This window comes from Camelus ferus, chromosome 31 (genome assembly GCF_009834535.1).
Source record: "Camelus ferus isolate YT-003-E chromosome 31, BCGSAC_Cfer_1.0, whole genome shotgun sequence".
Classification (NCBI taxonomy): domain Eukaryota; kingdom Metazoa; phylum Chordata; class Mammalia; order Artiodactyla; family Camelidae; genus Camelus; species Camelus ferus.
Genome location: NC_045726.1, coordinates 9,513,011 through 9,537,884, shown reverse-complemented (window position 1 = coordinate 9,537,884; position 24,874 = coordinate 9,513,011). Strand labels below are relative to the sequence as shown.

General features: G+C 36.4%; 1 protein-coding gene across 3 annotated transcripts in view; it reads right to left on the bottom strand.

Moving 5' to 3' along the window:
- The window catches only part of INTS9 (integrator complex subunit 9), an 84,915-nt gene that overhangs the window by 51,813 nt on the left and 8,228 nt on the right, over positions 1–24,874 (bottom strand). For 2 of the 3 annotated variants that reach the window (XM_032470948.1, XM_006181225.3), the window contains exon 2: positions 4,370–4,497. The exons of the other annotated variant lie outside the window; for it this stretch is intronic. In XM_032470948.1, the coding sequence (XP_032326839.1) occupies positions 4,370–4,434 (65 nt within the window). In that variant the 5' untranslated portion in view covers positions 4,435–4,497. The remainder of the gene's footprint in view (positions 1–4,369; positions 4,498–24,874) is intronic. 3 annotated transcript variants of the gene reach the window in all.

Here is a 24,874-nt window from a genome sequence, read left to right as displayed (position 1 = left end):
TGTAAGGAGATAGTAAACAGCAATACAACAGAATAAAGTAAAAGCTATGACAGGAGAGGGCAGAAGCCATCATGGATTCACACAGAAAGGGCACTCCTGACAGTGGGTGGTGGTGTGAGCAAAGCAGGCAACACGAGTTACGAGGTGAAGATAGAGGGTGTTTCTCCAGAAAGCAGGACAGCACGGCCTCATCATTTGGTGCAGTATCAGAGGATGAGATGTTCATTGTCACCCATTCACTGCTGAATCTTGATTTATGTGTCACGCATTCAGCTGCTGGTGATGTGACTGTGAGCAAAACATACCTGTCCCCCTGAGCTGGTAGGGAAGACAGACATATCAAGTAATCACACAGAGGACAAGATGTTACAAATGATGAGGCTGGACAGCACAAAGCACCACAAAGCTTCCTCACAAGGGACTGGTCTAGGCAGCATGAAGATGTCCCTGGGTTTATGATGACTGAGCTGAGGTCTGGACAGTAGTGGAGTCAAAGGGAAACTGAGTCAAGGGGCTGGGTTTGGAGGAAAAAGAAAGAAGACAGGCACAAGGCCTGGGACTGTCCTCCAATCATTCTCACCAGCCTTGGGATGGACATCTAACAAAAAAAGTTATTCAGATGAAATTTCAAGAAAAGTCCCATATACTACCCCCCCATCTAAAATGCCATCTCTCTGTCCTTCCTATATGGAAACTAGAGTCATAAATGATCTGAGAGATGAGCCCCTGCTAAACAGGCTCAGGGAAGGTGGGATGTGGGAGTGGGGAAAGCCTTCCTGGCTGAAGGAACAGTTTGTGGAACGGCTTCCAGGCAGGAGATAAAATTTCTTTGAAACTGAAAGGAAACAAAGAGCAAGACACTAGAAAGGTAGGCATAAAGCCTAAGGTACCAAGATGAACTCGGCATTTATCCTAAGAGTAATGAAAGGCCACTGAAAAGGTCTTGAACAGGTGAGAGACGATTAGATGTGTGTTTCTAAAAGAGGATTTTGGAGAAAACTGACATCCAGTGCCTTCTGATAACACATACCATCATTTGTGTGGTATTCCTACCGAAAAAGTAACCCCAACCTAATCGTGAAGAAACACGAGACAAATCCACGTTGAAAGATGTTATATAAAAGAACTGGCCTGTCCTAAAAGTGGCAAGGTCATAAAAGGCAAGGCCATGAAAGACTGTGAAACTCTTCCAGATTAAAAAAGTGACAAAATGCAATGTGTGATCTGGACTGGATCCTAGACCAGTGAGTTATTCTTCTTTTTTGTGATTAAATGGCATTATAGTCAAATATGAACTGGTGTATCTTGGGAAATACGAACAAGGTACACAGCTTAAATCCTATCTAGTATAGCATTGATAAAAGTTTCTGTATTTTGATGACCATACTGTGGTTATGTAGGAGAAATGTTCTTCTTATAAAACAGGCACTCAAGTATTTAAATGACAAAGAGCACTGTGTCTGTATCTTTCAAATGGGTCAGAAAAATTATATGCATACAGATAAAGAGGAAGTGGTAAAGCAAGTGTGATCAATGTTAACAACTGGTGAGAGTAACTGGGAGTTGTCTGTTCTATTCTTGCAACTTTTCTGTAAATCTGAAGTGATTTCAAAATAAAAAGTTACACAAAAAGAAAGACTCTGGCTTTATACAGGTGCAAGAATAGAACTGGGGAGACTGGGTAGGGGCTTCAGCAGTAATGCCTGTAAAAGAGGAGGCGGACCACTACAGCAGTAGTACTTAAGAGAGGTGACCGGACTCGAGCTATCGAGAAGGTGAAAATGACAAGGCTTATTTAATGAAAGCCTGGATGTGGGGAGCGAGGAAGGGGGCACGTGGCTTTTTAACAGGATGCCATTCCCTAAGATGGCAGCGTAGGGGGAAACCGGAGGGTCTGCTCTCCTCTTCTGGACTGAGTCTAATCCTGAACTCAGCTCGGGGCACGTTAAGTTTTGAAATGCTTTCAAAGGCTTATCCAAGGAAAGAAACAGAGTAGGCATTTTGGATTTATGAATCTGGAACTCAGTAGAGAATTATTAACTAAAAATACACATGTGTAAGTTATCGTCTGGATGGTTACCAAGGCCCTGAGCATTTATTAAATTCCCTTGAAGACGCTGATGGCCAAGCACTGAACATTGAAGAATTCTGATGTGTGATGGCCAGCTAGAGGAAAATGGATCCCCAAGCAGACAGAAGAGGAAGAGTCAGAGAAATAAAGAAAACCAGGAATGCATTATCACGGAGGAGAGCGGTGCTGAATGCGAAGGAGGATGAGGACTGACAAATGGGCTTCGTGGCTAATGACATGGAAGTCATTTGTGATTTTACCGAGAGACGTTCTAGTGGGTGGTGTGGGCAAAGCAGACTGGAGAGGAGTTGAGTTAGAAGTGCTGAAGGGGAAAGCAGAATTGACAGGAGGTTAAAAAAATTATTTTTTAATTTTAATTTAAAAGTGACTGAGCATAATTAAATGGGAAGAAGTAAGTCAAGATGGAAAGATTCAAGAAAAAGGAAAGATTACAATAATGAAATGACTCAGAAGGTGAGAAGGTTGGAATCCAAAGAAGATAAAAGGATTCACTCATAGATCAAGTATTTACTGAGCAGTTACTATATGCCTGGAACTATTTTAGGCACTGGGGATACAGTGGAGAACAAACAAAATCTCTGCCCTTATAAACCTTATCTTTTAGTGGAGAGGAAAGACAATATATAAACCAAATATGAATATATTAGGTAATGATAAGTGCTATGAAGAAAAATAAAGCAGGATGAGGGGATAGGGAGGGACTGGGGATACTGCTTTAGCCAAGCAGATCTCCAAGGTTTCTAGCCTGAGCAAAGGAAGACACTCTTTGTAAGGAACTGCCATGGGCTGCCAATCATCCCATGAGTGTAGCCTCCCTCTGAGAGAGGAGCAATGACAAGGGGAAGAAAGAGTGGAAGCGGACTATGCATTCACTCAGAAATACAGAATCAGGTAAAGACGAGAATGAACAGCAAAGGGGGAACCTGCAGCTAGGGCTGTCTGACTAACTCAGGTTCTGAACACCTAGGTGATTCATGCCCTGCACAGCGTGTAGGCCCCCTTTTAGAAATCCTGAGTACCTTGTGTTTTTTTTTCAGTAATTACCCCAAGTATATAGTTGCTTTCTTAACACAAGTATAATTAAACCTTCAACTGTGTAATTCCTTCTCCCTAACAGTCTATAAATTCCATGAGTGAAGAAAAGTTGTCTTGTTCATGTCTATATCTCCTGGTCTAAAACACCAAATGAATGAACATTTTAATCTTTGGAAGAACAGACAACAACGTTAGGCTATTTTAGTAAGAAACAACCTGTCAGTCATTTTTGTTGAGAAATATATGAGAAAAATACCTACAGCTCTTGAACCAACCGTGGATAATATCTGTGGATGGTATATGTATTTTTAAGTGTTGGATGTCATTATAAATGGATTTTATCAGCTATGCATACAAGGTAATCTGGAATTAACTTCGAGTTTGTCCCCAACACCTTACTATATCCCTTATCTCAGAAAAAAAGTCAATGGTTGATTTTTAATTATAGTTTTTCTACATGGTTCATGGGGTTATCATTATGAATAATCACTGCACACAGCGATGTCTTCAGGAGCGAATGAGATACATTAGATGGTTTACCTAGCTTATTATGCTTTTAAGCTCTTAAATCTGCTTTAGATAGCTTTTCTGTCTCTCCTCTTTTATGTGGTATCACTTTTCGCTACTGGGAGTATATTTGCTTCTGAAAATTACCCACTTTTCTTAGAAATTTCTGCTTCTAAATAACAGCAAGCTGGAAAAATCAATCTCTAGACAAGGTCTCAGTAAGAGGAAACAGAGCTGACTGTAGGCCTGGGGTAATCTGCCTGCTTTAAGACAGGGACTTTGGCTTCATGTATGATTCTATGATATCCACAGATGATTAGTATGAAAATAATGCATAGATTTCTATCAAAAAGGAACATCAGGCTCTATGATGTCAAGTCCCTGCAAAGGCAGTTAAGTCATTCTAAAATTCAATTCTTGGGGCTTATCAGTTGACCATTTATCAGCTCTTACATGAATTAGCAAGAAAGATGAAATATATATGACCTCACTTGCACTAAGCAGTTGCAGAAACATTTTACAGAAGCTCAGAAGAAGTTATAATAAAGAAGTCAATCAATAAATCAATACAACACTTTCCATCAACCCAAGCCAAAGCATATTTTGATGAAGAACATTTTTAAGGGAACGAAGTCAACTTAAGACAACACACGAGGTACTGGTAATCTTTATGCTACTGGGTACCGCTTCTCAGCACACTGGAGCTCATTTTGTCTCAGATGCATCAGCACTTACTTTTGAACAAGCGGCAAAGGAAGGAAATTGAGGGTGGAAGTCATGTCCAGTCCACAGTCCAACATAATGGTGGTTGATTTGAATTTGAGCACATTGCATGGTAAGGTTGGGTGCCCTGAAAGGCAATACTGAAAAAAGAAAAAATCAAATCACTTTTGTCAATAATCAATTATAGAAAAAGTCTAAAAAAAAAAATTGTGAATTAAATAAAGTTGGTTATCTTCCCTCATTAGAACAGTGTGTAAACTCAGCAAACTGTGTATACGGCTTCCTCTCCTTTTACAGCGCTGGCTACCACTTCCCCTGACATTCAGCATACTCAGAAGTCTCGGAATGTACTCAGTCTTCCTTAGGGTGCCAAGTTAGAGCCCAGGCAAGCAGAGTTTTAGAAGGGCTGAAGTTATTCCATACAGAAGGCTTCCAGGCTGCAGTTTCCCACTCCACTCTCACAGGACATTTCCGAATTCCCATTATCCCGTCATGACTAAGTGCTGTGCAAAACTGTGGATGTCAATTAGACTCTGAGCTGGAACTTCAAACTGTGCTACAGGTTAGGTTTTCTCCTCTGTAAATAAGTCAGGGGGCTTTCTTCCAGGAAGAAATGGTTGGGAAGGGTTACCAAACAAGCATCAGTAAGGAAGTTCAGGCTCAGCCTTGTCACAAGAAATGACTCAAAAGGACAAGTGACTTCCCTGACGTGCAGATACTAGACAGGAGCGAGGGACACCTATTCTCGACCAATCAAGAGTCTCTTGCCTGTGGCAGCAGACCTCAGAAATCAGAGGGGCACGAGCCGCATGTTCAAAGGAGAGTGACGAGGCAACACAATACACTGACCTCAAACATTCCTCACGCCCTCCTCGGTGCAGTGGGGAAGACAGACACGCCATGCTGAAATTATTTCTATGGCGTGTACTCTGAGTCACCTTTCGTAATTCGACTGCTGCTCTGAAGAAAGTAAATCAAAGAAGAGAGAAAAGACCTTTCCCTCGACTTTTGAAGTCATCCTGTAGAAGCTTCTCTTGAACCAAAGCCCCCAAAGTGGAGAGATCAGGGGTCTTCATCTCTTGACAAACACATTCTTTCTTTCTGAGTTAAGCACAAGTGAGGGCAACGGAGCATTAGTGCTCACGCCCATGTGGCCACGGGCGCTCAGGCTAAGTCCCTCCAGGCGTTGGTGGCTCTTGTCAGTTCTGACACTGGATAAATTTCCTCCCCTTCTCCAGAAGACATTATAAAAACTGATGATTTTTGAAAACTGTAGGTTCTAAAACTGATAAGGCCAAGAGCCAAAAAATTGTGGGTATTCTGCAAGCTTCTTGGCATTCCAAGTTTATGTATGATAATCATATTTTCCAAGCCATAATTCACAACTCATGGCCTGAAAGGGTACAAAGTTACTTATAATGAAAACAGTACTGAAAAGTACTAAAGAAAAGACGAGGAAGCAAGGTTTTGGTAATTATACTTTATGTAAGTTCATACTTTGATAGATACCAGAACTACAGAGAACATTTTCCCACTACTCGAGGCAGAGCCATTCCCCCCCCCATTCTCCACCTGGTTCCCTGCTGATAGCTTGGTCTTTACATATTTACATATTTGTTAAAGATAAACTATCTCAGAATGAACACAAAGCATCCTGTTAAACCTGCCCCAAACATAACAAACGTTCTAATAAGAGCTTTCCTATACTCCTCCACAGAAAGAAAAAAAATCAGATATTCAGAAAAATTTAAAAAGAAATGAAATGTATATAATGGTTATTTCTGGGTGAAAAGACAGCTTGGTATTTTCTGAACATTTGATGACAAGCATTTCCCATACTTTTACCATCAGAAAAAGAATATATGCTTAAAACAAAACTGAAAAGTTAGCCAGTCAAACTGAATAACAAAATTCATCTTTAAATTATGGATATTTTAATTTAACGTTGCACCAGAAGACAGAAGATGGACATGTAAAAAGCTGCTGCTCGAAAGATTTCAGGTAAAAGAAGTTAGCCGACAGACTGCACACTTGCTCCTGCCGTCCAAGGATACAGAAAGGAGAGGGACACTTTACAAGGGCCATAACTGAACGGAAGAAATGTTTTCAGAGTGTCTACTAAAAGAGTGCCAGACCCTGATCTCACTAGCTCTGATTTTATGGATCAGGAAATTAAGCTTTACACAGTTTGAGTGGCTTGTCTGAGAAGAGCCAAAGACATGCAGCAAGGTCTCCTGACTCCAAAGATCCCCACTCGTGCTCTCCAAATTGCACTGCTCACTTTGTGGGGCAACTCAGTCAGCTAAGACACACGGCACAGGGTAACTGTCGCCAGTAAACGAAGTACTCGGCAAGGTTCCCCTATCTCTAGTGATGCTCTTTGCCCATCTCTAACATGCTGCCTACAATCACCAAACGGATTATAATCTAGCGAGGGCTATGAGATTAACACACAGAACATTAAGTAATCATGTGACTTTAACTTTACAACTAGAAATAAGTCTGTATGACAGAAAATTTGAAAACTAGCAGAAAGAAAAATATTACCCGCAATCATTTTTATATTTCCTGCCTTTTTTCACACCTGTAAAAGCTGTAATTTCAGTGCACACTCTGTTCTGTACACTGCTTTTAAGACTCACTGTGTTGCATCACACTTCATTTTTATTGGCTGCCTAAGTACACATACCATGCTTTGTTTAATCATTCTCTTAGTGTTGAACACTCAGGGCTGCTTCCAGTTGCTCTTTTACAAACATGGCTGTGGTGATAACTTTAGCGCTTAAGGCTTTTTCCATACTGGACTATTTCTTCAGAGGATTCCCAGAAGTGGCATTAACTAGGTCAAAAAATATGAGCATTTTATGACTCTTGAAATACGCTGCCAAAATGCTTTCCAAAAAACGCTGTGCCTATTTACAGTGTCATCAGTGATACAGCAGATCTGTTTCACTGCTGACTCCCATCAGCAGTGTGGTCAAAACCAACTAGAATCTACACCAAAATGCAGCATATAATCTTAGTAAACGTCACTAATAGCTATGTGGGAGCAATTGAATGGCCCTAAACCAGGAAATCAACTAATTCATAAACGCTTTAATTTTGAGAGGCAGTTTGGAGAAACGATTTAAAGCAGGGAGCCTGAAATCAGACTGCCTAGGCTCAAAGCCTGGTCATGCTTGCTATGAATGTGTGATTTGGGGAAAGTCACTTAACTTTGCAAAGACTCAGTTTCCTTATCTGTAAGATGCGGTTTCCGAAGCTAGCCTCCTAAAGTTGTGAGGACTCAACGGATACAAAGCCTGACTGGAGTATGTGCTCATTGTTGCTATAGATAGAGAATCATTACGGGGCTGAAGAGCTCACCTACATTGGGGGGGGGGGGCACCTAAATTTACAGCATTTTAGACAAGAAATTCTGTTCTATGTGGCATTTACTAATGTCTTGGATGTGCGTGTATCCCCTAAGACTAGGTAAAGTGAATGAAAATTTTTACAAACATTGTCCATTGCTAGTTTTCCTCCCAGGAAGACACAGTTACTACTGAGTACAGAAGTGAATATTTTAGACAACATAAGGTTTTACAATTTCTATTTTTTCTAGCTTAACAAGCACATAGCAATGCTTTCAAGTTAGTTTTATTTCTACTTAATAACAAAGCTGCAGACTTCTGTGTAATGCTTTACTATCTATATTTCCTTGTGTGCTTGTTCATCTTTTTTAACCACTGAATAAATGGAAACTGGTTTCGGAATTTATATATGTTTAATACATACAAGCATTGTTTACATTTTTTGGATAAAATCTTTTACCAGTTATACTTAATTAGTACATATATTCCCTTTCCCTCACTTTCATTAAAAAAGTTTTATTATGGAAAATTCCAAACATACAAGTAGGCAAATAATAAACTACTGTTACTCAGTTTTTACAACTATCAATATTCTGACTTTCTTTTTTTTTGCATTCCTTCTGTTGACACACTTTTGCAGAATAGCTATTATGTTGACAAACCAATATGATCTCTGAAAACACTGTTTTCATAAATAGTCCTAAATTGATCTCTTATCCACAACTGCGACAAAAACATGAGTCCGTTTTCTTAAACGTCCTAGCAAAACTCATTAAAGATGATTCCTTTCTAAGTTATTCTCAGCTTTTAACACCTCTGAGCCCTGTAATAGTTTGAATAGTTTTCTGAAATCTCTATTTTGTCTGTCAGTCTTTTTTTTGTTTTTGTTTTTCATTTTTGCCCCCAATGCTGTACAGTTTTTACTTTGTAGTATCTTCAAATAAGTTAGGATGACTAGACTTCAATTCTAAAAAATTTTTTCCAAGGATGTAAACAGAGGCTACATTTAATCTATATATTTAGGGAAGGCTGCCATTTTTACTATATAATAGCATTTCTCTGAGCCAGGAGCAATGCACTGCTTTTTCTTTTGTTACTATTATTTTCCCTTCCTTTACAGTTTAAAATGTTTTATTCCTTTAGTTCATAACCAACTAGTCAATTATCATTAACATAAATGTATCTTTGCAGTTACTATTTAATTTCTGCTCTGTTTTATTGTTCTATTTCAAGTTTTATCTACCATACTTAAAATTTCTGCAGTTGGATGTGTAGTTGATTAAAATTAAAATACGCACTCAGGCTACAGACAGCCCTCTAAGTGATACTCTGGATGCATTTTATAAGTTTATATTGTTTTCAATTTATCCATTTCTAAATACTATGTGATTTCTATTGTGATTTCTTCTCTGAGCCACAAAGAAGTGTGTGTTGTGTGTGTGCACGTGTGTTTGGTTTAATTTCCAAATATAAAGGTTGTAATGATTATCTTTTGGTTATTGATTTCTAATTTTCTTATGGTCACAGAACAGATTTTGTACATAACTTTTTGATATTGAAACTTCCTTTTGACTCTCTACATGTGAATAGTTGTTTCTTTTTTAACAAATGATCCAGTGTGTATGAAAATTGCAAATGTGTAATTTAATTGTTGTACACAGAGCAGATTAAGTGTATTATCTTATTTAAATCTCCCATATCCTTACCTACTTTGAGTCTTGAGAGAGAAGAACTTGTCTATTTCTTTTTGTAATTCTATCACATTTTGCTTTATACATCTTGAAGCTACACGGCTAGGTACATAATGCTCAGGATTACAGCTAGTGAATGGTTTATTGTCAAGTAATGCTCTTTGTCTTGAAATCTATTTCTAGGTTTATTTCTAAATAATATAGCTATACCAATTCTACCTTCAGCTAATCAGTCTTGCATCTTTTAAATGAAATTTTACACACATACACACACAGTTAAAAATGAATCACCCCACAGTAATCAAAACAGCATGATATTGCCCCAAAACAGACATAAGGATCAATGGAAAACCATAGACAGCTCAGAAATAAACCCACATACTTACAGTCAACTAATCTTCGACAAAGGAGACAAGAACATATAATGGAGAAAAGGCAAGTGGTGTTGAGAAAACTGGACAGCCACATGTAAATCAATCAAGTTAGATCCCTCCCTCAGACCATACACAAAAATTAACTCAAAATGGCTCAAAGACAAACATAAGACAAGACACTACAAGCCTCCTAGGAGAAATTAGGCAAAATATTCTCTGACATAAATCTTAGCAACATTCTCCAAGGGCAGTCTACCCAGGCAAGAGAAACCAAAGCAAAAATAAACAAATGGGACCTAATTAAACTTTTCAGCTTTTGCACAGCAAAGGAAACTATAAACAAAACTGAAAAGACAACCTACGGAATGGGAGAAAATATTTGCAAATGATGTGACTTGACAAGGGCTTAAATTCTAGAATATACAAACAGCTCATATAACTTAATAATAACAACAACAACAAAAACCCAAACAATCCAACCCCAAAATGGGCAAAAGACCTAAACAAGCATTTCTCCAATGAAGACATACAAACGGCTAATAGGTACATGAAAAAATGCTCAATATCGTTAATTGTCAGAGAAACACAAATCAAAACTACAATGAGGTATCTCCTCACACCAGTCAGAATAGCCATCATTAAATAGTCCACAAACAATAAATGCTGGAGAGGGTGTGGAGAACAGGGAACCCTCCTACAATGTTGCTGGGAAAGTACTTTGGTGCAGCCATTATGGAAAACAGTATGGAGATACCTTAAAAAACTAAAAAGACTTATTCTATGATTAGGCAATCCAACTCCCAGGCATATATCCAGAGGAAGCGCTAATTCGAAAAGACACATGAATCCCAATGTTCACAGCAGCACTATTTACAATAACCAAGACATGGAAACAATCTAAATGTCCACCAACATTTACACACGCACGCACGCACACGCGCGCACACACACACACACACACACACACAATGGAATACTATTTAGTCATAAAAAATAAAATAATGCCATTTGCATCAACATGGATGAAACTGGAGATCATCATTCTAAGTGAAGTAAGCCAGAAAGAGAAAGAAAAATACTATATGATATCACTTATATCTGGACACTAAAAAAATGACACAAATGAACTTATTTAGAAAACAGAAACAGACTCAAAGACATAGAAAACAAACTTATCGTTACCAGAGGGGAAAGCAGGTGGGAAGGGATAAACTGAGAGTTTGAGATTTGCTGATACTCACTATTATATATAAAATAAACAAGTTTCTACTGTGTAGCACAGGGAACTATATTCAATATCTTATAGTAACAAATAATGAAAAAGAATACGAAAAGGAACATATGTATGTATATGGATGACTGAAACATTATGCTGTATACCAGAAATAGACACACTGTAAACTGAATATACTTCAATTAAAAAAAAAAAAAGGAAAAAAATGAATCACCCAATTTGAGAGGCAACTACTTTTGACTCTTCTATTTCTTCTAGTTACCTCTGTATTTCTCAGTAATATCATTATACTGTTATTTCTTGATTTCTTGAGTTTTAGTTGTTATTTCTTGATTTTTTTTCCTACTATGGAAGTTATTTACAAATTGATGAAACTTTGCTATGGTCTGTAACCAAGATATGTACAAAAGGATTCCCCATCACATTCGAGGCAATGCATATGAAAGCAACTGCCAAATTCCTTGGGCTGGAAAAAAGAAATTTAAAAGGAAAGAGAAGTTCATGTAACAGATTAATGTACTGACCAGCATTGTCAATAAAGCAACTTGTCATGATTTAATCCTTAATGTTGTTTTTCCCTCAGTGCTAGGTAAATAAAAGAAAGATTTGTCTTAACAACAATACTGTAGAGTCAATGAATCATTTTATACTATTTTTCACAGTTAATGATTACTTACCATCATTTTAACCAATTTCTTTGTTCACCAATCTTCCTGTATTCCATATCTTTCTTTTAGGTTGAACTTCCTACTTCCTTCAGTGATGGTGTTCAAAAGGTAAACCCTTAGTTATTATTAGTTTGGAAATTTCTCAATTTTGACTTTATTACTCAACAGTGATGGTGGTGGAATTATAGGATAGCAAATTACCTTAGAAACTAAAAATATTAATCCAACTGTCTTCTGGCATCTACTAGCATTGATGAGAAATCTGCTGCCAGTCTAACCAGTATTCCATTATAGGTCACTATTAAAATCTTCCCTTCGCCATTGGTGTTTTGATCTTTCATTAAGATGTATATTAGTGTGATTTTCTTTTTTATGGTGGGGGGGCGGGTTATGCTTCTAACATTTAAGGACTCATCTTTCACAACTGTGAAAACAGTCAGTCATCATCATTTTGCATACTATCCCTCTCTCATTCTTTCTAGTTTTTACTAGTGGAATGCCTATTAAAAATACGTTGTAATATTTCATTTTACTTTCTGCCTCTGTAACTAAATTATCCTTTCATATTTTGACTTTAGCTCTGTAGAGTGCATTCTGGGTACTCTCCTCAGCTCTATCTTAGTTTGCTAATTCTTTCTTCAGGGGTGTCAAATCTGCTATTTAACTCATCTACTGAAATTTTCTTTTCAAAGACTGCTTTTCATTTCAAGAAGTTCTCTTTTTTTCCAAAGAGCATCTTGTTCTTTTCACAGGTCTGATATCTTCATATATGTCTTTAATCATTTTAACATTTTAATTTTAGAATTTCCATCAGCTTGTACAATTGTCTGAAGTTCTTGGGAGTCTTACGTTTGCTGATTCTAACTCATGGTGGATTTCATTTCTGCTGTTTTAGAATTTTGGATGTGAGCCCACCTTTGGTTGGGCTATATCTGTGGGAATTCTATGCAGAATGGGTTGAAGCAGGTCCTCAAGAAATAATCATCATCTTGAGATCAATCTTTAAGTTGATTCTTCAGTTTGAACATTTATACTTATAGGTAGCATACAAATCAGACTTTCAGCACTCTCCAAGCACTGGCCCAGGCTCCTTGCAGAGACTAGCTTCCTTACTGACCTCTTGAGCAGCAAATGCTAGTTTCCTGTTACTCCTTTCATTGAGGTACATAGCCCTTGGGGGTTTATAGTTCCTGATTTTGAAATAAGTGTTTCTTAATGTTACATCTATTACTAAGAAGACTCACATTACAACCTCAAGTTTCAGCGATTATCTAATACTTAAAAAGCTGCTATGAATACAAAATGACAACCAGCCAACCCAGCCTCACAGAAATCTTTCAAAAGCAGTATGAATTACTGTAAACTTCATTTAAAAAAAAAACAAAAACAAACAAGAGCACAAGAATTTAGCAAATCAACTATATCTCAATTAAAAAAATAAAGAATTTGGCAAATTAGTGCATTCAGTAAACTTGGCAATTTTGTCATATGGCAAATTGAATTTTAGTAAATTGGCTTTGGGGAATAAGTCTGTCTTTTGCAGAAAGAACCATGGACTAAAATGTCACATATATTCTCCTCTTCCCTAGTCTTATTTAAAATAATTATAATATACATAGTTAATATGACACGGTGTTTATTAAATGTCAGGTACTCTGACAAGTTCACAAGAACTTTATATTTAATTCCTTTAATTCCCCCATGAAGTCTATGGTAGGAACTACATTCCCATTTTACAGATGAAGAAAATGAAGCACAGAGATTATGAGGCCCCAAAGTTGTAAGGGGCTGTACCAGGAATTGAATCCAGCACAGTAAGATTCAGAGAGAGGACACTTTACCACCATAGTATGCCAAGCTACACAGAGAGAAGGGCATCGTCAGAAACTGAAAAAATCTGCAGAGATGATGTGCTCTACAAGACCATACTTTGAGTTGATAAGAATATAGAGTGAGTTTATAATCTAGTTGTGAACTTCCACATACTCATCATCCATCTTAACACTTTTACCCACATGCAGTTTGTTTCTTCTGTTATCTCACCTGCCACCCTACCTGACTTCTAGATTAAAAAAAAAAAGTATACTGTTGTAAGATTCTTACATTATAAGTCAAGTGAGCCAATTCCTTAAACTAAATCTTTCTATTAAAAAAAAAAGGCAGTTCTCACTAGTCTATATTTTATGGAAATTAAGAATCATATGAAAGAGTCAAGTGCTATAATTAGCTAAAAATTAAAGAACAGTGATTAGAGAGGATTTAAATTTTCTGATGTTACTACAATGTAATCAACAGCAGGATGTTGCATTGTGATCACTAATGGACCAATGGAAATGGAATAAACAGCCCAGAAGAGAAGCACACACATGTAGGAGTCTGACATATGATAAAAGCAGCATTACCAAGATAGTCTGCTGGGAGTTTGTAACCCATTTGGAAAAAATTGCTTCACACCATTCCAAAAAAAATTAATTCCAGATGACTTAATTACTTAAGATACGAAGACAAAACTTTACAACTTGTGAAAAATAAAAGAAAAAGAGGATGATACCTTATTACTCTGGGATAATGGGGAATTTCCTAAGAGACAAGCAACATAAGCTATAAGACAAAAGATTCATGTATTTGACTATGGAATTTTAAAATGAAAATCTTCAAATACATCATAACAGAGTGAAAACACAAGTCAGAAACTGGGGGAAGATATTTCCAATATATGTTATTAAAAAAAAAAATCGGTAACCTGCTCAGTATAAAAAGCTTACACAAAATCAAAAACAATAAAAAGATTTAAAAACCTAACAGAAATGGGGAAACAAGAGTGGTCAATAAATAAAAATATAAAGAAGCTCAGAATCACTAGAATCAGGGAAATGTAAAATAAGACAATAATGAGAAATCCTTAAATAGGCTAAAATTAGACTGATGATATTACATACTGGAAAGAATGCAGTCCAAATGGAGTATAAATTGTTACACTCACTCTGGAGGATGATTTGGCAATACCTAAAAATGCTGAATATATACACACCTTAACGTATACTAAACTAATAAAAGCATAGATATGCGTGACACACGTGAACTTGAGGAAAGCAGTAACCTCTGGAGAGGGAGGAAAAGTGAAGGTTGGGGATCTTAGTTTTAGATAGAACTTATGTCTTTAAAAAAGCGGGGAGGCGAGGAAGATCTGATCCAAAATAAAGAAGCAAACTATTAACACCTATTTAATGTTAGTAACATTGTTACTGTATTGTTATCGGACACTTCCGCAGACATCAGAATTATGTAAGTATACCTTTCCTACTATTGTCAAAATTTGTAGTGCTATTTTCCTTATGACAAAAGTCTCATGGTACAAAAATAAAATCTAAGAGATCTTAATGGATATTTTAGTATTAGTACAGCAATCTGCTAGGTATTCTTGTTAATTTTGAAGGAACTGTGCTCATTTTCAAACTAGTGATAATGGTTCATGCTACTGACATGACAATGGAAATGGGGTAAAGTGAAAATGTTACCTCATGAGAAGGATGATTCAACAAGATATTGCATTGAGGGAAAGAAACAAAGATAACGCCCAGATTTTTGTCTAAAGTTTTGAGATTACGTTAGTAACTTTAAAAAACTCTTGATTCTTTTTATGAAGTTTGGCAAAATACTTCTTTAACAGGATTCAGCAAGGCTTTTAATTTTATGAGAAAAATTTCAAATGATATTGATAATTATCTATCAGAAATGTTATATTAATATGATAGCTATATTTATAAAATATACATATTCATAAAAAATACACATCAGGGCTGACACTTGAAAAGGAATTCTAAAAATAAAGGTAGATCCTAGCTTAGAAAGGAAATAGGAATTGAAAACTTCATTGTATGAATTACCTTCACTAACAATAAGAATTATCAACAAATATTTTCTATCCAATCTTTCCCTCAAATGGAATAGTTAACACTATCGATACCCATTTGACTGTCAAGGCCCAAGGTCACACAGTTAATAAGAGACTGATTTTTGCACTCAAACCAGTATAAATTCTCAATGTGCCTTCTTAAATCATTCCACTAATATTAGAAGAAAAACTATAATAGTGTATTATACTAAAAGCAACAGATTTAATATGAGGAGGATAGGTGGATAGAAGAAAATCCAAGAAGCTTAGAAATAAGTGACTATAGTTTAGTCATCATTTCTAACCTCTCACTCAGTATTGTTTCCCTGTTGTACCACTACCTAACCTCTGCTAGACTGCCTCTAAGGCAGCCAGTTTGGAATGGACCAAGAACAGAGAGCATTCAAACAGTTAATTACAACTACCAACACAGTCATTTCCACATCCTTGAGAAGTTGTACATTAGTATGTTTTAGTATTTAAAAAATGTGGTTATTTCCTAATTTAAAAAATTCTCAATTTTTTAGAATTAATTTTCCCCCAATAATCTTGCTTATGTTCATCAAACTCTTAAGCTTCCTAAAAAAAAATCATAAAATATTAGGGTTAGAGAGGACTTCTAACTCCAAATGGATCACAGAACTAAATGTAAGACTAAAAGAATATGACTTCTGGAAAAGCACTGTATGTATATCACATACATAATTTAAAATTTTGTAGTAGCTAAATTGAAAAAGTAAAAGAAATAGGTGAAATTAATTTTAGTAATACATTTTATTTAACCCAATATATTTAAATTATCATTTCAACATATAATCAATATAAAAATATTAATGAGGCATTTTTACATTACTTTTTTTTGTACTAAGTCTTCATAATCTAGTGTGAACTTTATACTTACAGCATATTTCAATTCAGATGCTAAACTGTCATCTGAAATACTTGATATGCATTTAGAGTTCATAAAACTTACAGTTGAAAAAGTGGATCGACATATCCAAGATCTTCTGAATATACTTAAAGTTTCCTCAATAACTGAATCGAGTATCAGCTTTTAACTTAAAGTTTAATTAATTAAAATAAAATACAATTTAAAATTGTTTAAAAGCCACATGCAGCTGGTGAATACTGTACTGGCAGGGCAATTCTACAAAAAGAGAGGGAAAGTTAGGCAAAGATTTCTTAGATTAGACAAAGAGTAAAAACTATAAAAGAAAACCTATAAGTTGGACTTCATCAAAATTTAAAACTTCTTCAAAAGACACTCTTAAGAAAATGAAAAATAACTCAGAAACTGGGAGAAAATATATGAAAGACAAATATCTGATAAAGAACTTGAAAACAAAGCTTAAAAATAGAAATCTCACAACTCAGTAAGAGCACAAACTATGCAATAAAAATGGGTAAAGTATGTGGAGAGGCATTCACTGAAGATATGGATGGCAAAAGAAAAGATGCTAAACTTGAGTCCTTGGAGAAATACAAATTAAAACCACAATACGACACCATTACACTCTTATTAGAAAGGTCAAAATTAAAGACTGACAAATGCAGGCAAGGATGCAGAGCAATTGGAAATCTCGTACAACACTAGTATAATGTTTCTGAGAGTCATCCTTATTGCATGTATCAACAGCTCACTGCTTTTTATTGCTAAGAAGTATTTCATTGTCTGGATGTACCACAGTTGCTTATCAATAACATTCACAAGCTGATGGACATCTGGGTTGTTTTCAGCTTTTGACAATTACAAAAAAAAGCTGCTATAAATATTCACGTACAGGTTTTTATAGGGGCATATATTTCATTTCCCTTGGGCAAATATTTAAGAGTGGAATTGCTGGGTTAGGTATGTTTAACCTTGTAAGAAACTACCAAACTGTTTTCCAAAGTGGGAATTTATTTTTAGCTTAAATAAACCAGAGTCAGATTTTATTGCTGGGCTGTACATCACAGCATCCAACATCTCATTTAACATAGGCATAAAGTATCAGTTTTAACTTTGTCTCTAAATTTGTATTAGTCCAAATGAGTCCCTAAATTCTTTGGGCCTCAGATTTCTTCATCGGACCAATAAGGAGACTTGACTAGATTATTTCTAAGCTCTATTTTAACACAAAAATGTTGTTTCTTATTATTCCATCATTTCACTGGGTCAACCAAAACTCCTTGTTCTGTTGTAAAACCTGTCATCAAGACATAACTATGCCACTGTGTTCTTTTACAACTTACCTCTCTGAAAATACAAGAAATTACATGATTTATAAGCTGGAAGGAAGTGTAAGATCATATAGCCCAAATATTTCTTTTAAAAATGAGGAACCAAAATCTTCCAAGGCTGGTGAACTTTTCTCTGCACCAACACACCTGAGTGTACACATTCACTGCTGTCAATAACTGTAACGCTGCAACTCGCCAGGAGACACTCCACACCCCAACAGGGTGTGTAAGAAGATTCTTAGCATGGCAGAGAGAGGGCGAGCACACTCTGGAGAATCCCTGCCTGACACGAGACCATCCTGAGCTAAACTACCTTCCACTGAGCCAAATTTGCCTAATTTGGAACCACTGCCCCTGCTGAGAATTTTGGGCCAGGCCCTCCAACACTCAGAGATTCCTATAAATACATTTCAATTTTATTTGGTAATCTTTCACTTTCTTCCACTTTGTATCTCGAGTCTATCTTCAGGAGAGCTGTTAAAGGTGCCAATCACACTCACTGTCAAACTGACTACACAGCTGGATAAGATAGAGGGCTAATTTTCCACTTGAGCAGAAAATGTGTAGCATGCATGGTGAACACAGAGAAGCCACTTTCTGGTTGGAGAGTGGCTGAGTGTCACACACAGCTGGGTAACTGACACTAAGGCTGCTCCCTCTTGCTTATCCTGTCCTCTGACTTGGCTTTTGATGAAAATGAGTAAAGATGCAGAGAGCTGGTCATAAAGCAACGCGCACCACCCCCAACAGAAGCTCAGGAAGGGTGGGAATGTTGACAGTAAATATTAAGGGTAAGGGAGGGAAAACAGGGGTTGGATTGGGAACACGACACACAAACAGAACTTTAAAAATGTTAAAAAGTATAGTTGATGGAAAAAAAAGCAGAGAGCTATGCATATGACCTCATTTATGTCAATACATATATTTAGATAAAAATTTTTAATTAAAAAAAGACTGGAGACACATATATACCAAACTGGTAAGAGTGGTTACTGCAGGGGCGAGGGTGGTTGACCAGATGGGAACTTTTACTTTCTACATCAGATACTTCTGTTCTGTACTCCTGACTTCTTCTTAAAAAACACTAACTAGATTTTTTTTTTAAATCAGAGAAAATTTTTTTCACTTTTGGAATAAAGAGCAATCACCAGAGGTTTCTGTTGGCAACAAAGTTTTAAAAGAGGTTGAGTAAGAAAGAGGTAACAGTACCTGGAGGAAAGGAAATAAGAAATATGAGAGATACAGACAAGGGTAGAAATACCTAATGGTTATAATAAAATGGCAAGTACTACTCTAACCTAATCTTCCACAGAAACTATGAACACATCTACTCTCCAGAGCAAAAGGTGTGCCCCACCACCATCAAAAAGAAATTGTGTTAAAAGTCACATATGATTGACTTACGCACTGCTTTTTTGCTTTTGTTCTACAGTGTTTGTCTTACCTGTAATTCGTTTTCCAGTATTTAATGAACAGTATTAACCCAAAATATCCTATGAACAAGAGAAGTTAGGGTGATAAAAGTGCTGGTAAAAAGCAACTTATGATTATGATGAATAAAGATAAATTTAATGGAAGTGGTAAGTATCATCTATGGGATGAATTACTTAACAGTAGAGACAACTTAAAGACGATATAATTTATACAAATAGCTGCAAGTCTGCAGCAATGACAATGAGCAAGAAAGAAGGAAAAGGGTTAGCAAAATGTAAATCTTGTAAGTGGCTAAGAGGATTGGCATCAATAGGGACACCTGTTAGTCTAATATTAATCAAGAGTAAGCTAGTTTATTCTACGCATGTTAAAAACATTTCGCATTTTTTCCCCCTCAACCCACAGATAAATGCATTGGTTCCAGGTTCAAGATCCAGACAGATCTGGACATCAGAGTTAACCACAAGGAAGAGAGCAGAGTTATTGTGGTTACTAGGGAGCTTGCTGGGGCACTTGTGCAAATAATCAGGAAGGGGTGTTACCTAACTGAACAGACTTTCACTGTTGACAAGACTGTTCTATTTAGGGGAAAGATGACCAAAATATAATGCCTATCAGTACAGAGAAGAATGTGCCTATATTCAACCTTTGAATGAATATGCTTCTGCGTCAATCAGAGGAAAAGTTCACACCCCTTTTGGTCACATAAGATTTCAAAGAAATGAATTTACAAACAGCTTTTGATTAAGTGAGTAAGTTTCTAAAAACAGCTACCATTTATGGAGCACTTCATGCTTGGTTCTTCATATGCATTTATGTCAGGACAAAAATCAGGCTGTTAGCAATGTTCTGACGGTCTCAAAAAGGCTTTTGAATAAAAAAAAATTTCTTATTAGTCCACCAGTAACGAATCAGGGGTCAGGAAAGGGGAGAGCTTTCATTTGACACTACCATCTGGGTCCTTGGGGGAGAACAAAGAGGCGGCTTTTTTTTTTTTAACTAATTATGTAATACTGATCTTATAGAAATGGCAGTAGAGAGACCCATGCTTAATAGAGGAACCGGTTTGATTTTGATTTTCAGTTTGTTGTGGTCTATGATAAAACACTTCTTCGAAAATCTTTGTATGGAATGTGAGCAGAGAAATTCTAAAACTTTAGGGAAATGTGTGATATAATTCCCGGGGTAGAAAAGAGCTTTTAAAGCACCACCCTAAAGCTATGATCCAGAAGAAAATAGTGATAAATCTGATTATTTATACTAAAAACTTCAGTAGAGTAGAAACTGCTATGAATAAGGCAAAAGATACATTGGAAAAAAAATTTATAAAACTGAGGCAAAGAATTGATATCCTTAATATAACAAGAACTATAACAAATGAGTAAGAAAAAGATAAAGATTCCAAAAGAAAAATGGGCAAAAAACACAAATAGGTAATTCACAAATAAATATAAGGGGCAAATAAAAAAGTACACGTGTTCAAACGTTAACAAATAATAGAAGTGCCAATTAAAACTGTGCTGAGAGAAAATGCTCTGTCCACACACCGGCACAGGATAAAGAAACCAATCATGGGGATGCCAGGAAATGGAAACATTTACTCTTGGTAGGATGAAAATGAAAGAGCTTCTGAAGAGCAATACTGGATCAAAATTTAAAATGTGCATGTATAGCAATTTTCACTTAAGGAATTTACACAAAGCAAATTCCAGATGGGTGCAAAAAAAAAAAAAAAGTTAATAAAAACATGTTCTCTTCAGCATTGTGTGGGACCTGGGCTATTTACCCCAGACTTCCTTTGTAAGAGAGAAACAAACATCCAAACTGTTTAAGCCGTGGTTCCTTCAGGCTTCCTCTCACTCGGAGCTGAATCTAATCCTAACAGATTTACAGCGTCAGAATCACTGACACAGAAAGATATTAGCACACAAATCCACAAGAGGAGATTACATACCAAAATGTTAAACAGGGGTTATTCTAGGTGGTGAGATGACAGGTGATTTTTGTTTTCTTCTTTATACCTTTCAACTACACTCAGAAAAAAAAATTAGAAGCACGTATTGGTTCTATAATAGAGCTATTTTTATGTTGAGAAAACTATTCTAAAAATTTAAGTGAATTTAAGAAACAAGGTTTCTTTTATTTAGTCCCTCTGAAGAACTCTTGATAGTTTAGTCAGATTGATTTCTTTTTAAAAGAAACTGTGTTGTCTTAGCTGATGGTCCCCCACTGAATCGCGGCAGCTTGCCTAGCCTAGAAATAGGCTGTGCCAGGCTGAGTTTCTCAGGGTCCCCTCAAGAGAGGGAGAAGGCAACCCAGACAGGCACTTTGCCAGTCCTCTACCAAGTTGCTGTTTATAAAAGGTGACACAGTTTAACCAATAAGTCAAGAATTTCACCCTTCAAAACATTCAGGTCAACAATACATTGAGTTACAGAAGCCAGACACAAGCAAGAACACACTCAGATGTACAATTAGGTACAAATTCACCAAAATGAATGTACACTTGAAATTTATGCTAGTTTTACTGCATGAAAATTTATATTTTAAAAAATGCTCTGAGGACAGTATCACACTTTCTAGTGATTTATCTCTATTCAATCTGTTGATGTGACCAAGAATATTCTACATATTTATCCGTTCTGCAGGAATGAGACCCTCCCCCCACCTTTTTCTCAGTGAAGATGAAAATCAAGGAATCACTGAGGGTCTCTCTTCTCTCCTTTTTCCTATCTGGGCACTCTTCTTAATGGTGCCCATCAGCTTGGTCCCACTGATTCTCTGGATCCCTTTCACTTTCTGACATATTTGCAAATTCTGCTATTGTTTATGAGGTCCTTGTAAGATGTTTAGAAAAAACTTGTCTTAAGTAGGTAATTCTGACTCTGATCATTTGCTAAGCTCCCTAATGCCTCTTGTTTTGATTATATTTCACTTTTTAAAATATTTTCTGTAACTGCCAGAATTGTACTTTTTGATTGCACATTCCAAAGTTTGTCTTAAGTGTGTAAAATACAGTTCTTCTAACTCCTTTGTCCTACATTTCCAAAGGGATGAACTTAAAGGCTCGAGGTTTTAAAAATTCTTAAACTCCTAAACTTCCTTAAAACTTTTTCTTAAAAAAAAAAAAATCCTCATTCTGTCACTTCCCAAATCACTAAGTCTTGTATTCAAAGTCCACCACTGTGGCTTCAATCTACCTAACTTTCACTCCTAGTACACTCAGCAAGTTCGTCCCTGCCCCAGCTGCAGTGAGCTAGAGCTCCAATCACACGTACAAATCTTTCAGATATTAATAACATATATAAAAATGTTGATATTCTAGAGCAATGAATTAGTGCAAACGGTTCTTTTGCCCCTTTCCCGTTTGCCCATTTCTGCCCATCTCTAACCTTGAAAAAAATCTAATTATAGGAATGAGCTCACAAGGCAATTTAAACTAACTCCTGACTTATTCTCTCCTGAATGCACACCACACCTTGCCTAACCTGTTGATTCTCTTCCTAGATAAAAAGAAGAATGAAGAATGAAGTAGTTAAAGAATGACTAGCTCTCTACTCCCAACAGCCCCCTAAGCAATCCTGCAGGCAGATCACATGGGCAAGATAACATCAGAAGAGAGTCAGCCAGTCTGCACACAATGGAGAAGGATGCAGAACCCAACCTCCTGCCTCAATGATTCACTGAGATTGTACGTCCTTCTTTTTTCCCCCCCCCTTTAAAACTGTCTTGGCTGAGCAGGAGCTTCAGAGTTGATCTTAGGACATGAGTCCACCTTCTCCCCAGATTGCTGGCTTTTCTGATTAAAGCACCTTTCCTTTCTACTGACATCTGCCTCTTGATTAGTGGCTTTTGAGCAGAGATCTAAGTTCGGTAACATTAGGGGGATGTTAGAGGACAGAAATGTGCCCATTTTTGTGCACACTGCTACAGACTAAAAAACACATAAAGTGTATACGCATATTACTGGGGAAACTGAACACCTCACTTCCAAAGTTTTAAAAAATCACTTTATTGAGGTATGACTAACGTGAAAAGGTGTATGTATTTAACTCATGAAATAATCACCACCACCAAGTTCATAAATATATCCTTCACCTCTCAAAGTTTCTTCTCACTCCTACTGTGATTATTATTATTATTATTTTGTGTGTTTGCATGGGATGGGGGTGGTAAGAACTATCAACATAATCTAAATCCTTTTTAATTGTTCCTTCTACATGGAATAAGACCACAATGTTGCTCCTCTGACATATTTGTCAGCCACAGTACTTCTCAAGACCAGCTCAAATTTTACTTCTCTTAGAAATTTTGATTCTCTGGTTGGAATTCATCTTTCATAATCCTAATCTTACATACCTCATTACTGCCTTTATCACAGTCTATCACTAAAACTACATATACTCAGTCACATACCTAAATAGTATACAGAGTGCTTTGGGTCTATGGCTTGTTGAATAGTGAGTTATTGCGAGGTAAGGTCTCTGTTTTATTCATCTTCAGTTTGCCAGACAGCACCAAGGAGGTTTTGTACAAGATAGGTATTTAATAACATTCCGTTGGATTCTACAGCCGAACAATGGGTTTTTGATATGCCTTCTCTTATCTGTGAGTCTTAACTGTCACATAGTTGTTCATCAACAGTTTCTTCCTACTGGACCTACACAGCTTGAATCACATACAACTTAAAATAAATAAGCCACTGCCTAGGGCTCTGAACCCCTTTTTGTTTCTACAGATTTTTTTGCTGTGGTAATTATGTTTATTTTAACAGATGGTTTGCTTACATTTTTGCCTTTATCAGGCCTGTCTCTTAAGTACAGAGGGAGAAACTATTTCTGGCTGTTCTGTTTTCCAATGAAACCTTGCAATTTTCTTTTAAGGTCATAGAAGTCTTTTACTTCTCTGAGTCTGCTATGCACCACCTAAGACTTTAAGTTATAAAATCCATTGTTTTCTCAAAAGTCTGGAGATTGCTTGCAAGATATTATTAACTGCCTAGAACAAAAAACACAACACAAATAGAGCTTCCCCTTAGAAAATAACTTAGAAACCCTTATGCTGGGTTATGTGAAACAATCTCACTTTATTAGTGACTAGAAAACTTTGGAGCAAGAAAGCAGTTATAGGATGTAAATTAAAATATATAAAAATTTCAAGCCAAAAGTCAATGATTACAGTGACATGTTGAGTTCAAGCCGCATGTCCACGCACATCAGAAACAGAACAGAGGTGCCTACCACCACCACTCCTATTCCAAACTATTCAGGAACTATAAGCCAATGTAATTATACCACAGGAAAAAAAAATTTAAAAAATTATTGGCAAGGTTATACATCTGAAAACCTAAGATAACTAACTGGAAAAACTACTAAAAATTAAAATAAGAAAATTCAACAAAGGGCTGTGTAGAGAATGCAAAAAAGAAATACCTCTCTTGTAAGTAAACAGTGTAGGAAAAGATTCCACTTATAGTAACAACCAAAAAGATAAAAGACAATGTTTAAAAAAAGATTTAAATAAAGGAAAAGACATTTCCTGTTCTTAGATAGACTCAATGATATGCTGAAAGAAGTCAATTCTCTCCTTAAATTTTGTGAATTTAACCTGATTCCAAGCAAAATATGAAAAGGATTTTATTGGAAACT